This window comes from Typopeltis vanoorti, chromosome 17, assembly GCF_054136105.1.
Source record: "Typopeltis vanoorti isolate ZY-2024b chromosome 17, IOZ_Tvanoo_1.0, whole genome shotgun sequence".
Lineage (NCBI taxonomy): Eukaryota > Metazoa > Arthropoda > Arachnida > Uropygi > Thelyphonidae > Typopeltis > Typopeltis vanoorti.
The window spans coordinates 46,870,488-46,887,429 of record NC_143565.1 but is presented as its reverse complement, the minus strand read 5'-3'; the positions used below and the strand labels follow the sequence as shown (position 1 = coordinate 46,887,429).

Genomic DNA, 16,942 nt, shown 5'->3' with positions numbered 1-16,942 from the left:
GGGCCAGCTATCTCTGATTGACTACTGGTGGAGATTGAACTGCCCACTCAGTGTCCAAAAGCGAGATAGGGAAGTAGGGCTAAAAGACCTCACCTTCTCCCTATAAGGGAATAAAATGTGTTAACTGATTTTATATATATATATATCATCATCAAATTCCTGACATGTACCCTCAAGGGGTGTACAGGATATGATAGTACTACATCAAAAATTTACATCATTACTAACTTCCTATCTACAATTTTCCTCCAAATCAGTCTGTTACTTCTCATGACTCTAACATTATCAGAATTTATATTTCTATTGTCTAAGGCACTTTGTACCATATCAATCCATCTATATCTTGGTCTTCCTGTGGGTCTTTTTCCTGCCAACCTGGCAGAGAACACTTTTTTGCTAATCTTTCCTCGCCCATTCTGTTTAAGTGATCATATCACCTGAGATTAGCTCTGCTAAGGCATTCCTGAATGCTGACAATGTCAAGTTCTTTCCTAATATTCTAGTTTTTAATATGATATTGCCAATCATGACATCTGTTCATGTCTCTAATCTCTCTCTCTCAGGACTCTCATATCTGCGGTCTCTAGTCTTTGGTCAAGTGTTTTACTTCTGACCTAGCTCTCAAATCCATAAGTTAAAACTGGTTTGAACACTGTCTTGTATACAGCTAATTTAGTGTTCCGACTAATTTCTCTCTTATTCCATATGAATTTATTCAGTTGACTTCCTACCATACCAGCATTGCTGATTCTGTTGTCTATTTCTATATTTAATTTACCAGTTTCAGTAAAAATCGTGCCTAAGTAGCTGAAATGTTTTACGTGTTCCACAGATTCGACATTCACACACAGTTGACATTTTCAACAGTTCTACCTATTTTCATTGTCTTTGTCTTTGTAATGCTGACCTTCATACCATATCCATTACAACAGTTATTCAATTTAGTCAGAGAATCTTGTAGTGGATTTATTTAGAAGTATAACATCGTCCGCATAAAGCAAAGAGCTGACATTAACCTAATTCTGATATCATGTTTAATACCACTTTCTTTCATAATGTGATCCATATAGATAATGAATAACAGAAGGGATAATGTACATCCTTGTCTCACACCAGATTTAACATTAAACCATCTTCCTGTACTTTTTTCAATTCTAACTGCTGACTTATAACTCAAATACAGACTAAGTATTGCTTGATATAATGCCCCATTGACACCATATAACTGTAGCATATTGAATAGCTTCTCTCTCTCTTGGCACCTTGTCATACGCCTTTTCCAGATCGACAAAACTTAAATACAGATCTTTGTTATAATGCATGATTTTTCAGCTATCTTTCGTAAAGTGAAGATCTGATCCTGCCAGCCTCTATTTGGCCTGAATCCAGCTTGTTCTTCACCGAGTTTTTCTTCCACAATTCTTCTCAATCGTTTCTCGAGTATACTTGCATAGATCTTGCCAGGAACACCCAGTAGGGAAATACCTCTGTAATTCTCACATTCAGTTTTATTTCCCTTTTTATATATGGGCACTATTAGAGCTTTACTCCAATCATCGGGAATTCGTCCCTCTGTCCAAGCTTTCTGAACTATGCAGTGCAGCCACTGCAAGACTTTTATACCACCATACTTCAGCATTTCTGGTCGAATATCATCTACTTCTGCTGCCTTTCCACATTTCAAGCCTTTGATGGCTTTTTCTACTTCAAGTATGGATATGTATTCCTGACTGCATGCCTGGTCAGTGTTTTTAATCACTGTGCTGTCATCACTGCTTGCTTCATTTATCAGTTTTTCAAAGTAATTACTCCATACTTCAAGGATATCTTTTTCTCCCATTTTCATGTCACCTTTATCATCTCTAACTCCTTTTACAGCACTCTTTCCTCCATTTCTAAGCTTCTTCAACAACCTCCAGAATATTTTGCCACTGTCTTGATATTTATTTTCTATGTTCTTGCCCAAATTCTCCCATGACTTTTGTTTAGCTAGTTTTACACAGTGTTCGCTTTCTTACATTTGTCTCTGTATTTTCTAAGAGCAGAAGCTGACTTATTTGCCAGGAACTTTTGATATGATTTTTTCTTTTCCTTCACTGCCTCTTTAACTTCCTGTGTCCACCATTGAGTCCTAATTTTTCTATCCTTGCAGACAACCTCAACACATGCCTCTGGCTGAATCAGTCAAGGCTTGCCACTGAATCTCCGGGGTTTGGTTCCTGTTCTCAAACTCTTTCATTTTTTCTTCAATAATCTTTGTGTATTTTAGTCTACAGTTCACATCTGAGAGCTGCTCAACTTTTATTCGCTTTAAAACTTTCTTACATGTTATTCTTTTCAATATGAAATTCAATTTTATCCTGCTCCAGATTAAATAGTGATCGCTACCAATTTCAAATCCCCTGTGCATTCTGGTGTCCTGCACCAGGGAGAAAACATCACTATCAACAATAACATAGTCAATGAGACTTTTCTTATTCCTTGCCTCTTCTCTCCATGTGAATTTGTGCACACTTTTATGTTGGAACATGGTGTTAGTAATAACCAGTCCATATCCTGAGCAGAAATCCAACAGGTATTTGCCATTATTATTAGCTTTGCTCTTTTCTCCAAATTTTCCCAAAATATTTTTGTATGTCTCACAATCATTTCCTGCTCTACTATTTAGATCCCCAACAAGGACCAACTTTTCCTTTTTCATTGTGTCAGTTGCTTTTTCTAAAGCATCAAAAAATTCCTCCACTTCTACCTTAGTAGAACCTTCTGTGGGACCATAAGCACAAATAATTCTCATTGTCCAGTTCCCCATTCTCATATTTGCCCACATTACTCTACTTGAGACTGACTACCATTCAAGAAGATTAGCCTCTTATTTTGTGTTGAATACCATGGCTACTCCTTCTTTTCCTTGATTGTCATTGCCTGAATATAACATTTTGTATTTATTGCTCAGAAAGATTTCACCAGTTTTGGTCTTTTTTGTTTCAGTCACCCCTGTTATGTCTATCTGGTACTTATCTAATTCGTCAGCTAGCTCCATTTCTTTGCCATTCTGGCTTCTTATGTTGATAGTACTGATCTTTAACTCTATTGATGTTGAGTTGAGGTGTGTTTTAGGATTTGTTCCAGTAGCTGACTTTTCTCTGTTTGCCTTGGTTCCCTAGCGAAAACAATGGGGGCCTTGTTTAATCGGGCGACACCCCAGCCGGCATGGAATTCTGTTATGTTGTACCATCATTTGATATTTTGGTTTAAACCAATTAGATTACATTTTGGTCTGCTAGATCCCAAATTGCCAGCCCATCCTCGTTTGTCCAGTATCCAGGTACAGGATGCACCAACAGAAGGTGAGGATTGGACATTAGGTCAGAAGCCCTGATCATTCTCTGCATTCCTGTAAAGGCTATGTGGAGGTCTCCTCTCAGTTATATAGCCTTGACCCTTAAGCAACCGATGTATGGATATATATATATATATATTTGTATGTAGAAAGTTTTTTAACTTGGGTATACTATGTATTCAAGATATGAAGTAATTTTATTATTACTTCTTACTAAATAGCTTAAGGAAATTACAGCGTACAATAGAATATACATTAAAATAAATTTTAATACACTTCCAATATTTCAGCAACACCATGTTGCCATTATCACAGGAACTTAAATACAAGACACATGCATGCAAGCACAACACACAGTAAATGAGGAACAAAGCAGGAAGCTATTCTTTCTCCTAAAAGTCCTGATCGTGCCCCCTAGCGGGCAATGTTGGTATTCTTGGCCGATTGGGCTGAAGGTCTTCTGATGTAGGTTTCCCAAATTTTGGGCAGTCTCATGCAACCAAATTTGTTTAGGTTTGGATTCTTTCTTAGGGCTGAGGCTGATTCCATGAATAGCCTTTCGTATTTGAATTTGCTACGGTGTATTATCGTGGCTTTCTTCCACCGTATTCTATGGCGGGAATCCAGCGCGTGGTGTGCAAAACCAGAGTGGCTGTATTAGTGAAACCGGATGTAGTCCTTGTGTTCTGAAATTCTGATATTAGCTGTCCTGCCTGTTTGGCCAAAGTAGGACAATTTACAGCTGCAAGGGACTTGGTATACACCTGTTAGATCTTTGGGGGGGGGGGGGGGGGTTAGTGGAGCGGATAAGGTTTGCCGATTTTTTATAAGTCTGTAACAGGAAGTTAAGTCATGTTTTGGATTCTTGTAATTTTTTCTGAGGTGTGCCTCAGATATAGGGAATAGTGATGGATTTAGAATAACCCTTGTTGCCTGAGGGGGGGGGGGGGGTGTCATTTATTGGTTTCAATATGCGTTGAATTTTTTTGGGGGGTGGGAGGTAGCCTAAGAAAGTGTTGAGAATGTAGTTTAGTTCTGTGGTTAGGGCATTGTCATTTGAACAGATAAGCTTAGCCCTGTTGTGTAGTGCGTCTTAATGACTCCATATTGTTGTGAGGGGGGGCTGGGCGGATTGTTGGTGAATGTTTCTGCCTGTATGGGTGTGTTTTCTATAAACTGAGAAAACCAAAGTTCCGTCAGGCTGGTGGGTGACTAGTGTGTCTAAGAAAGGAAGGCAGTTGTTTTTTTCATCTTCCAGGGTGAACTTGATTCTGGGGTGTTGGTTGTTTAAGTGTGTTAGGAAGGAGAGGAGTGCATCGGAGCCATGTGGCCAAATAGCGAACACATGATCAACATAGCGAAGCCATATGGTTGGTTTTTGTGGGGCAAAGTTTAAGGTTTTCTCTTCAAAAGTCTCCATATAAAAGTTGGCCAAGGGTGGGGAGAGTAGAGAACCCATGGCTGTCCCGTCTATTTGTTTGTAGAATTTTCCTTGCCAAGCAAAATAGCCTGATTTCATTGTGAACTGAAATGGGCTGTGATATCAGGAGGAAATTTAGCTTGGATTAGCTCTAAGGATTCTTTGAGTGGGACATTTGTGAATAGGGAGGTGACATCAAAACTGACCATTATGTCAGTGTGTTTGAGTGTAAGGTTTTCTATTCTGGCTCTGAAGTGGGCTGAGTTTTTTATGTGTGAAGGTGTGGTGCCAGTATAGTGTGTGGGTGAATCAATGCCATCCACTATGGGACGTAATGGCACATTTTCTTTATGCATTTTTGGGAGTCCATATATATGGTGGGGGGGGGTGGTATGGAGTTAAACGGTTTTAATTTGTTAGTGACTTCTACAGGCCAAGAAGTGACCTTCTTAAGGAGCCTGTGGAGTTTTCTAATTTGTGAGTTGGGATTGTACTCGATAGGGAGGTAAGTAGCCTGATCTAACAACAGATCATTCAGCTTACCGGTGTAATCCTTTTGGTTAAGCAATACTGTGGCGTTCCTTTTATCTGCTTTGGTGATTATTATTTCCTTGTTTTTCTTTAATTCTTGCAGAGATTTAATGTCCTTATTGCGCATGTTGGTTTTTGGTGGTTTTGCTTTGGTCAAAACACAAGCTACATTCAGTTTAATATCGTTGGCGACTTTGTTTGGAAGGTGCCAAATCCCACGTTCAATTTGTATCATAATGTCTTCAGCAGGTATTCTTCTGGGCGCAATAGCGAAGTTGTGGCCACGTGAGAGAGCATCGAGTGCTTCAGGTTTCAAACTAATTGACGAAAGGTTTACTAACGTGTAGGTAGGAAGTTGTGGTTTGGAGTTTAAGTTCTTTTTTAAATTCTCAAATTTTTTGATGTGTCTTTTCTGTGCTTTTTTAAATTCTTTGTCTGCAGCAGTGCATGAGATGTCGTATAAAATAGACCAAATCTCGTGGTTTTAGGTGCTGGAAAGCTCATCTTGAGTGCCAGGATAGCTGAGTTAGCGTCACTCAGATAACGGCGAGTAGCAGAGATTTCTTCCCTGAGCAAAGCTTGGCTGGCACGGTTATAAATACGGAGAGCCTTTTGGGAAATGAAACGATGCTTGAATTTGACACAGTTCAGGATTACCTGGTTATCCCGGCAGTGTTTTAGGAAAGCGAGACGATCCTGTTGTCTTGATACCTTCAACTTCATTTTACCGTAATGGCGGGCATTACATGCGATGGGATCTCCGTGGATTATCGTAATTCTTCTGGAAAGGCTTAGACGTTGGTTATACATTCTTACTAAATAGCTTAAGGAAATTACAACGTACAATAGAATATACATTAAAATAAATTTTAATACACTTCCAATATGGGGGTGGGGGGGGGGGGGGGTGGGGGGGGGGGGGGGTGGGGGGGGGGGGGGGTGGGGGGGGGGGGGGGTGGGGGGGGGGGGGGGTGGGGGGGGGGGGGGGTGGGGGGGGGGGGGGGTGGGGGGGGGGGGGGGTGGGGGGGGGGGGGGGTGGGGGGGGGGGGGGGTGGGGGGGGGGGGGGGTGGGGGGGGGGGGGGGTGGGGGGGGGGGGGGGTGGGGGGGGGGGGGGGTGGGGGGGGGGGGGGGTGGGGGGGGGGGGGGGTGGGGGGGGGGGGGGGTGGGGGGGGGGGGGGGTGGGGGGGGGGGGGGGTGGGGGGGGGGGGGGGTGGGGGGGGGGGGGGGTGGGGGGGGGGGGGGGTGGGGGGGGGGGGGGGTGGGGGGGGGGGGGGGTGGGGGGGGGGGGGGGTGGGGGGGGGGGGGGGTGGGGGGGGGGGGGGGTGGGGGGGGGGGGGGGTGGGGGGGGGGGGGGGTGGGGGGGGGGGGGGGTGGGGGGGGGGGGGGATTTTAAATAATTTATGGGTGCACCTTTTTGACAACTCGTATAGCAGAGTATGTAAGTTCTTTTCATTATTCCCTTAGTATTATATTTGGCCTAGCTACTCACTGATGAGATCTCAATAAAGATTGAAACCAATCTAGGTGGTGACCTCCCACCATAGCATAATGTATAACATCATACATCTCCTAGGAGATGGGTTTTACATTATGTGAAATACTAAGAATAGCGATCAGAACTTTCTCCCCCTTTGCTACGAGTTGCCCTAGTTTTGACTACATACTTGAACTACGTGCTTTAGCATATGCTAGTAGTCGCCGATACTTTTATAGTTACTATATTCGGCATGAAACTCTTTGATTCCGATCTTTGAGTTTCTTATTCGGTTTTAAAACAATGTGAGATTTAATATCCCCTTAATTTAAATAATGTTCCCAAAATATATCTGTATGTCTGAAAATCATTTCCTACTCTGCTCTTTAGATCTCCAACAAGGACCAACTTTTCCTTTTTCATTGTGTCAGTTGCTTTCTCTAAAGCAAATTCCTCACTTCTATCTTAGTAGAACCTTCTGTGTGACCATAGGCACAAATAAGTCTCATTGTCCAGTTCCCCATTCTGATATATGTCCACATTACTCTACTTGAGAATGCCTGCCATTCAAGAAGATTAGCCTTGTATTTGGTATTGAATACCATAGCTACTCCTTCTTTTCCCTGATTGTTATTGCCTGAATATAACATTTTGTGTTTATGGCTTAGAAAGATCTCTCCAGTTTTTGTCTTTTTTTGTTTCAGTCACCCCTGTTATGTCGATCTAGTACTTATCCAATTCTTCTGCTAGTTCCATTTCTTTTCTATTCACACCAATGTTTATAGTACCGATTTTGAACTATGGTGATGTTGAGTTGTTGTGTGTTTCAGGATTTGTTCCAGTAGCTGACTTTTTTTGCTGTTCATCTTGGTTCCTTGGCAAAAACAATGGGAGCCTTGTTTAACTAGACAACACCCCAGCTGGCATGAAATTCTGTCATGTTCTACCATCATTTTATTTTGTAGTTTAAGTCAATAAGAATACAATTTGGTTGGCTAAATTCCAAATTGCCAGCCCATCCTAGTTCTTTCAGTAGTAGATACCTAGTGGTGCACCACAAGAAGGTGAGGATTGGACATTAGGTCAGAAGTCCTACAAATAGATAATGGAATATGCAGAGCTGGCATGATGGGGAACAAGTTGAATAAATTTGTATGCAAGAAAAATACTAATCTAGCAGTAAGTATATATATATATACACACACACACACACACACACACGCACTCACACACATACAAGACATTGTTCACACCAATTTTAATTTAGTTCTGAGAGCTGAGTGATGTGGAGAAGTTTTGACTGGAAATCACAACAGATGTGAGAGTTCGTAGAATAGTTAAGTTGAACGGATTGCATCATGACAGAATCATATTAAAAGTAAAGATATCAGAAAATAACTTTATATCATTTGCATTCAAGAATGTGAGCAAAACTGATCTAAAGTAGTATGGTCACTTAAACAGAATGGGAGGAGGAGTTGTTGCCAGAATGAAAAAGAGGAAAAAGACCCAAAGGAGGTAAAGATCTGGATGGACTGATGCAGTTAATAGTGCCATAGAAAAATGCTAGATTGATAATATTGGAGTCATGGCAAATAACAGTTTCATTTAGAAGAAAATTGTCAGAGGGAAGCTTATATAATGCAATCTTAATTATGTAAAGCTATCATGATATCCTCTTGAGGTAGGTATATTTGCATTTTTATTCCTTTTTTGTTTTCTTACTTATAGTAAATATAGTATTAGAAAGATAAGTATTTATTTTTGGCCTATTTTTATTCATTTTACCAAAGACATTTTTATGCTCACCATTAAATGATACTTAGCAAAGCTTATATTTTGGCATACTTGGAACAAACAATGTAGACGTATGACAACAAAAAGAAGTTCCATTTTTCAGTTTAAAAACACTTCACTTGTTTTGATCCTAGTTACTGTTTGATCATTCTATGAAAAATACTATATAACTGGTCATATTTAAAACTTATATAATTTGCATAAATAGGCCCTGCTTACTGTTCTGAAAGTTTAAAAGAACCTTGCTCTAAAAATGCAGAAGCAGAACATACTGAGGTAATTTTAATTTTAGTATTAAATATATTTTTGAGTGCATTGATTTATTGTTGAGATTTATTGTAAATCTGCATATATGTTTTATCCCTACATAATGCAGTTCAAAATAGAAGTTCTTCTGATTAGAAAAACTTCAAATTCCATGTGACATGCAATTAATGCCTATAGTGAGTTTTCTACTAAACGTGAGTTAGCTAGTACTTGACCAGATTGTTGTGTCCAACTTTATTTAATCTAAATGGAAGCAAACAAAAAATTTTTGTGTGATATAACTTCATAATTAAACTACATGTATAATAAGAGCAGTTGATTCACACAACAAGTTGCTCTTTCTGTATCTAATAATGCACACTCCCTTCTAGGGCATATATATCCCATCCTGTTTACTGCAGCTCAATCAGCCTCCATTCAACAATATTGGTCAAACCTTATGTTCTACCAATAAGGTTCCACAACTGCACTGGTGAGAATTATGTAAGAATCATCATTAGATACTGAGAGCTATCTCAATTAGAAATTATTTTCTCATATGTAAGTTAACAGATGAATTAGCTAGTCTATTTTGTATGACGATGGCAAGATTTTCTCTCCTAGAAATGCATTCCTCCTTCTCTTGCATAAGAGATAAGCTGGGCAAGAATATATGCAATTTACAGATATAATGTACTTGTTTCACACCCTTAGTTCTGCCAGTGTTTTCTGACAGGATGCAACAGTATGGCATACTGGAACATTATTTATTATGTGTGACATAAGGATATGGTACATTCAGAAATTTGTAATATTCATTAATTTTAAACATAGTTATTTAATGAAATTTGTAGTTTTCACTATATCTGTTAAGATATTTGCTATTTGAAACTTTTTTTTTTTACATTTACTATATAATTTTTTATTAAAAATTATACATTTTATTTATTTTTTATATACTTGTACAATAAATTTATTCTTAATAAACTGTGTGTTATATACTTAATTTGCTGTTTTTGCTTCAAAAACATTAATTTTTTTTTTCTTATAATCCTTTAATTTTCAGTTTTTCCTGCTTTCAAACAACGAGTGCCAGCGCCTTAAGCTATCATCGTAGCTAAGGTTATTATCATAAGAATCTATATACAAGTTTACACTTATATAAGTGCAAATTGCACATCACTTTAGTGGTGTATTCCATTTTTCTATCACCTGTGATGTAAAAAAAATAAAGTCTCCCTCTGCATTTTCTTCCTGGTAAAACTCATTTTTCTGCATTTTTCATCCTGTAAAAAAAAATGTAATTATTATTATTTCGTGACACCTCCAAGGAGTCCAAAGACTCATTAAGGGAGTGAATTTATACACATTGGACTCCCTCAATGTGTATAAATTCACGTGGAGAGAAGAGGCAAGGAATAAGAAAAGTCTCATTGACTATGTTATTGTTGATAGTGATGTTTTCTCCATGGTACAGGACACCAGAGTGTACAGTGGATTTGAAATTGGAAGTGATCACTATTTAGTCTTGAGCAGGATAAAATTGAATTTCATATTGAAAAGAATAACATGTAGGAAAGTTTTAAAGCGAATAAAAGTTGAGCAGCTCTCAGATGTGAACTGTAGACTAAAATATACAAAGATTATTGAAGAAAATATGAAAGAATTTGAGAACATGCACCAAACCTTAGAGATTCAGTGGCAAGCCTTGAAGAAAACCCTGATTGATTCAACCAGAGAGGCATGTGGTGAGGTTGTCTGCAAAGATAGAAAAATCAGAACTCCATGGTGGACACAAGAAGTTAAAGAGGCAGTGAAGGAAAAGAAGAAAGCATATCAAAAGTTCCTGGCAAATAAGTCAGCTTGTGCTCTTAGAGAATACAGAAACAAATGTAAGAAACACTGTAAAACTAGCTAAACAAAAGTCATGGGGGAATTTTGGCAAGAACATAGAAAATAAATATCAAGAAGGTTGCAAAATATTCTGGAGGTTGTTGAAGTTTAGAAATGGAGGAAAGAGCACTGTGAAAGGAGTTAGAGATGATAAAGGTGACATGAAAAGTGGAGAAAAAGATATCCTTGAAGTATGGAGTAATTACTTTGAAAAATTGCTAAATGAAACAAGCAGTGATAGGACAGTGGTAAAAAACACTCAACAGGCATGCAGTCAGGAATACATATCCATACTTGAAGTAGAAAAAGGCTTGAAATGTGGAAAGGCAGCAGGAGTGGATGATATTCGACCAGAAATACTGAAGTATGGTGGTATAAAATGCTACACTGCATAGTTCAGAAAGCCTGGACAGAGGGATGAATTCCCGATGATTGGAGTAGAGCTCTCATAGTATCCATATATAAAAAGGGAATTAAAACTGAATGTGAGAATTACAGAGGCATTTCATTACTGAGAGTTCCTGGTAAGATATATGCAAGTATACTTGAGAAACGGTTGAGAAGAATTGTGGAAGAAAAGCTTGGTGAAGAATTAGCTGGATTCAGGATCAAATCTTCACTTTATGACAAATAGTTGAGAAAGCATGGGAATATAACACAGATCTATATTTAAGTTTTGTCAATCTGGAAAAGGCATATGACAAGGTGCCAAGAGAGAATATATTCAATACAATACAGTTATATAGTGTCAATGGGGCATTATATCAAGCCATATTTAGTCTTTATTTGAGTTGTAAGTCAGCAGTTAGAATTGAAGGAAGTATAGGAAGATGGTTTAATGTGTGAGACAAGGATGTACATTATCCCCTCTCTTATTCATTATCTATATGGATCACATTATGAAAGAAAGTGGTATTAAACATGATATCAAAATTGGAGAAGTTAATGTCAGCTCTTTGCTTTATGCGGACGATGTTATACTTCTAAATAAATCCGCTACAAGTCTGCAAGATTCCCTAACTAAATTGAATAACTGTTGTATTAGATATGGTGTGAAGGTCAGCAATAAAAAGACAATGAAAATAGGCAGAATTATTGAAAATGTCAACTGCATTGTGAACGGAGAACCTGTGGAACAAGTAAAACATTTCAGCTACTTAGTCACGATGTTTAGTGAAGATGGTAAATTAAATATGGAAATAAACAACAGAATCAACAAACTGGTATGGTAGGAACTCAATTGAATAAGTTCATATGGAATAAGAGAGAAATTAGTCACAACAGTAAATTAGCTGTATAACAAGACGGTGTTTCAAACCAGTTTTAACTTATGGATCTGACAGTTAGGTCAGAAGTAAAACACTTGACCAAAGACTAAAGACACGAGAGTCCTGAGAAAGATTAGAGTCGTGAACAGATTGCATCCGTGGCAATATCATATTAAAAACGAAGATATTATGAAAGAACTTGACATTGTCAGCTTCCAGGAATGGTTAACCGAGCTGATCTCAGGTGGTATGGTCACTTAAACAGAATGGGCGAAGAGAGATTAGCAAAACAAGTGTTCTCTGTCAGGTTGGCATGAAAACGACCCAGAGGAAGACCAAGATATAGGTGGATTGATACCGTACAAAGTGCCTTAGACGATAGAAATATACGATCTGATAATGTTGGAGTCTTGACAAGTAACAGACTGATTTGGAGGAAACTATACATCGGAAGTTAGTAATGATGTAAATTTTTAATGTAGTACTATCATATCCTGTACACCCCTTGAGGGGTGTACAGGATATGATAGTACTACATGTGAGAACACAGGCTACATCCAATCTAATATTAGCGATGTGGTTTGGAAGGTGGTGAATCCTGCATTCAATTTGGATCATTAATTCCTTGGCCGGTAATTTCCTAGGAGCTCTGTTTATGTCGGCTAGGGAACCGCGTGTAGCGGTAATTTGCTCTCGAAGTAAAGCCTGGCTCGCCGGTTGTAGATACGGAGAAGTTAATTGATCCAAATTGAACGCGGGATTCACCACCTTCCAAACCACATTGCCAATGATATTAGATTGGATGTAGCCTGTGTTCTCACAAAAGCAAAACCTCCAAAAACCAACATATCCATTAGTGAATACAAGTCACTACAAGAATTGAAGAAAAACAAAGAAATAGTTATCACCAAAGTGGATAAAGGGAACGCCACTGTGGTACTCAATCTTAATGACTACACAGGTAAGCTTAAGGCATTACTATTAGATCGAGCCACTTACCTCCCTATTGAATACAATCCCACCAACTCTCAAATTAGAAAACTCCATAGGCTCCTTAAGAAGGTCACTTCTTGGCCTGTGGAGATTACCAACAGACTAAAACCATATAACTCTAGACCCCCCCCCGCATATATGGGCTCCCAAAAATACATAAAGAAGATGTGCCATTACGTCCCATAGTGGATGGCATTGATTTCCCCCACTTACAAACTAGCCAAAGCACTCTCACACTATACTGGCAACACACCATCACACATAAAAAACTCAGCCCACTTCAAAGCCAGTATAGAAAATCTTACACTCCAACATAATGACATAATGGTCAGTTTTGACGTCTCCTCCTTATTCGCGAATGTCCTCCTCAAAGAAACTTAGAGCTAATCCGAGCTAAATCCCCCCCCCCCCCATATCTCAGCCCTATTTCAGTTTACAATGAACTCAGGCTATTTCGTTTGGCAGGAAAAATTCTACAAACAGATAGAGGGGACAGCCATGGGTTCACCACTTTCCCCACCCTTGGCCAACTTCTTTGTGGAGACTTTTGAAGAGAAAACCTTAAACTTTGCCCCACAAAAACCAACCATATGGCTTCGCTACGTTGATGATGTGTTCACTATTTGGCCACATGGCCCGGATTCACTCATCTCCTTCCTAACACACTTAAACAACCAACACCCTAGAATCAAGTTCACCCTGGAAAAAGAGAAAAACAATAACCTCCCCTTCCTAAACACACTAGTCACCCGCCAACCTGATGGAACCTTGGTTTTCTCAGTTTATAGAAAACCCACCCATACAGGCAGATACATTCACCAACAATCCCATCACCTCCCCCCCCCACAACAATATGGAGTTATTAAGACACTATTCAACAGGGCAAAAGTAATCTGTTCAAATGATCAAGCCCTAACCACCGAACTAAATCACATCCGTGACATTTTCTCAGCCAATGGCTACCCCCCCCCCCCCCAAAAAAAAAAAAAAAAAAAAAAAAAAAGAATCCAAAAAATACTTAAACCAGTTATCCAAAACCCACCTCCCCCCTTCACAAAAAAAATTACTCTAAATCCATCACCATTCCCTACATCCTAGGCACCTTGGAAAAAAATCAACAAAATCTTAAAAAAACATGACTTGACCACTTGTTATAGATCATATAGAAAATTGGCATCCCTTATCCGCTCCACTAAAAACCAACCACTTCCCCTGGACCTACCTGGTGTATACCAGGTCCCTTGCAGCTGTAAATTATCCTACTTTGGCCAAACAGGCGGGACAACAAATATCAGAATCTCAGAACACAAGGATTACATCCGATTTCACCAGTACAGCCACTCTAGGCTTGCAAACCACGCTCTGGATATGCGCCACAGAATAAGATGGAAGAAAGCCACAGTAATACACTGCAACAAGTTCAAATACGAAAGACTATTCATGGAATCAGCCTCGGCCCTTAGGAACATGCCAAACCTCAACAAATTTGGATGCATGAGACTGCCCCAAATTTGGGAAACATTTATCAGAAGAACTTCAGCCCAAAGGCCAAGAACTACCAATATAGCCCGCCAGGGGGCACCATCAGGACTTTAGGAAAACGGTAGCTTCCTAGCTTCTGTTCTCATTTGCTGTTATGTAGTACTTACGTGCACTTGTCTTTGTATTAAGTTCCCAAGAAGATGGCAACATAACGTTTGCCGAAATATCAGAAAGTATATATTAAAGTTTATTTAATTTATATTTCTAGTCTACGCTGTCAATTCCTTAATTATTAGTTATCATGTCTAACCAGCGTATAAGCCTCTCTACAAGAATGGCTGTAACTCATAATTTATTTTTCACAAAAGAGGAACCTAGATTCCAACTAGATCAGATCTCACTCTCTAATATTAAATCTTATTGTTTCTCAGCATCTTGTATGGGAAAAGTAATATATAACATGGGTAAAAGTATATCAAATTAAAGATAGAAAAACAATGATGAAGGAAATGGTGATGAGAAGTAAAGTTCACCTTCTCAGCCATGAGTAAGAATGTAGTATAGTATAATAGTTTTTAGAACATGTGTTGTCCATACATTGCTAAACAGTTATGTAAACCCGCATTGGGGAGAGGAGAGTGCTTATGGAGCCTGTAAGCATATAATTTATTTAACAGCCCACAAAAATCAATAGTGTGTACAAGCAGGGATTTGAAAATATCTCAGTGGTATCAAAATCCTGACATTTTGTCAGCATATGAAGCTATACAAAATTCCAACTTCCACAGGTGGTGATGATGATCATCATTATCTCTGTCCTTAGAATGATGCTCTGTGATGAAATGCTAGACATCATAGACAAAAATGGAACCATGATTAATTGGTTTGCATTCTCTGATGAAGTGATATTTCATATATTTGGTACTAACACCACATACAGTGTGTGATTCAGAAGGTCTAATTTCAGATGATTGGAGTATAGAATAGTTCTCATAGTACCCATATATAAAAAAAAGTTGAAATAAAATCGAATGTAAGACTTACATTTGATTTTTTACAAAGATAATAAGCCAAAAGGTTATTTTACCAGTGAATTTGTTAATTAAGAGGGAGATGGTAAATCCCGTTTTATTTTATAGCCAGGTACGAAACTCGGGTCAAATTTCATCGACATCCATAGAGTTTCAATGCCGAAAAAAAAAAATAAAAGAAACTATCAGTGGAACCAAGTGTAAATGATCGCTTGGGTAGTACAACACCAGGGCAACTCCATGCAGTGGATTTCGACCCGAGTTTCGTACCCGGCTATAAAATAAAATGGGATTTACCATCTCCCTCTTAATTTACATTTGATTTTATTTCCTTACTGAGTGTTTAATTTCCTTACTGAGTGTTCCTGATAAGATTTATGCATGCATACTTGAGAAAAAGTTAAGAAACATTGTGGAAGGGAGTTTGGAGAAGAATAAGCTGTGTTTGGGCCGATTGGAAGTTTGTAAGGATTAAAGTTTCACTTTAAGACAAATAGTTGAAAAATCATGGGATAATATGTATTTTAGTTTTGTATATCTGGAAAAGCATTTGACAGGGTGACGAGAGAAGCTGTTCACAACTACAGTTATAGGATGTAAATGGGACATTATATCAAGCAGTACATAGTCTGTATATGAGTTGTAAGTTAGCAGTTAGAATTGAAGTAGGTACAGATAGATGGTTTGGTGATAAATCAGGTGTGAGACAAAGGTGCACATTATCTCCACTTTTATTCATCTTCTATATGGATCACTTTATGAAGAAAAGTGGCATTAAACCTGATATCAAAATTGGAGATGTTGATCTCAATTCTTTACTTTATGCAGATGATGTTTTCGGGGTGCTTAAGGGTCAAAGCTGAATAACTGAGAGGAGACCTCCACATAGCCTTTAAAGGTATGAGGAGAACCGACCAGGGCTTCTGACCTAATGTCCAATCCTCACCTTCTCGTGGTGCACCCTGTTGGGTATCTACTGAATACTGAATGAACGAGGATGGGCTGGCAATTTGGGATTTAGCCAACCAAATTGTATTCTTATTGGCTTAAGCCAAAATACAAAATGATGATACAACATGGCAAATTTTCATGCTAGCTGGGGCGTCGCCCGGTTAAACAAGGCCCTTGTTGTTTTCGCCAGAGAACCAGGGCAAACAGCGAAAAGACAGCTACTGGAACAAATCTGAAAACACACCCCAAGTCAACATCACCAGAGTTAAAGATCGGTATTATCAACATAAGAAGCCTGAATGGAAAAGAAATGGAGCTAGCTGAGAAATTAGATAAGTACCAGATCGACATAATAGGGTTGACTGAAACAAAAAAGACAAAAACTGATGAGATCTTTCTGAGCAATAAATACAAAATGTTATATTCAGCAATGACAATCAAGGAAAAGAAGGAGTAGCCATAGTATTCAACACAAAATACGAGGCTAATCTTCTTGAATGTCAGGCATTCTCAAG

The 16,942-nt window shown here is 38.8% G+C and overlaps 1 protein-coding gene across 1 annotated transcript in view; it reads left to right on the top strand.

The window, feature by feature from the left end:
• LOC150097366 (kanadaptin) overlaps positions 1–16,942 on the top strand; it is a 221,472-nt gene that overhangs the window by 175,365 nt on the left and 29,165 nt on the right. Inside the window, exon 12 of the mRNA XM_090407155.1 lies at positions 8,772–8,839. Coding sequence (XP_090263281.1) covers positions 8,772–8,839 — 68 coding nt within the window. The remainder of the gene's footprint in view (positions 1–8,771; positions 8,840–16,942) is intronic.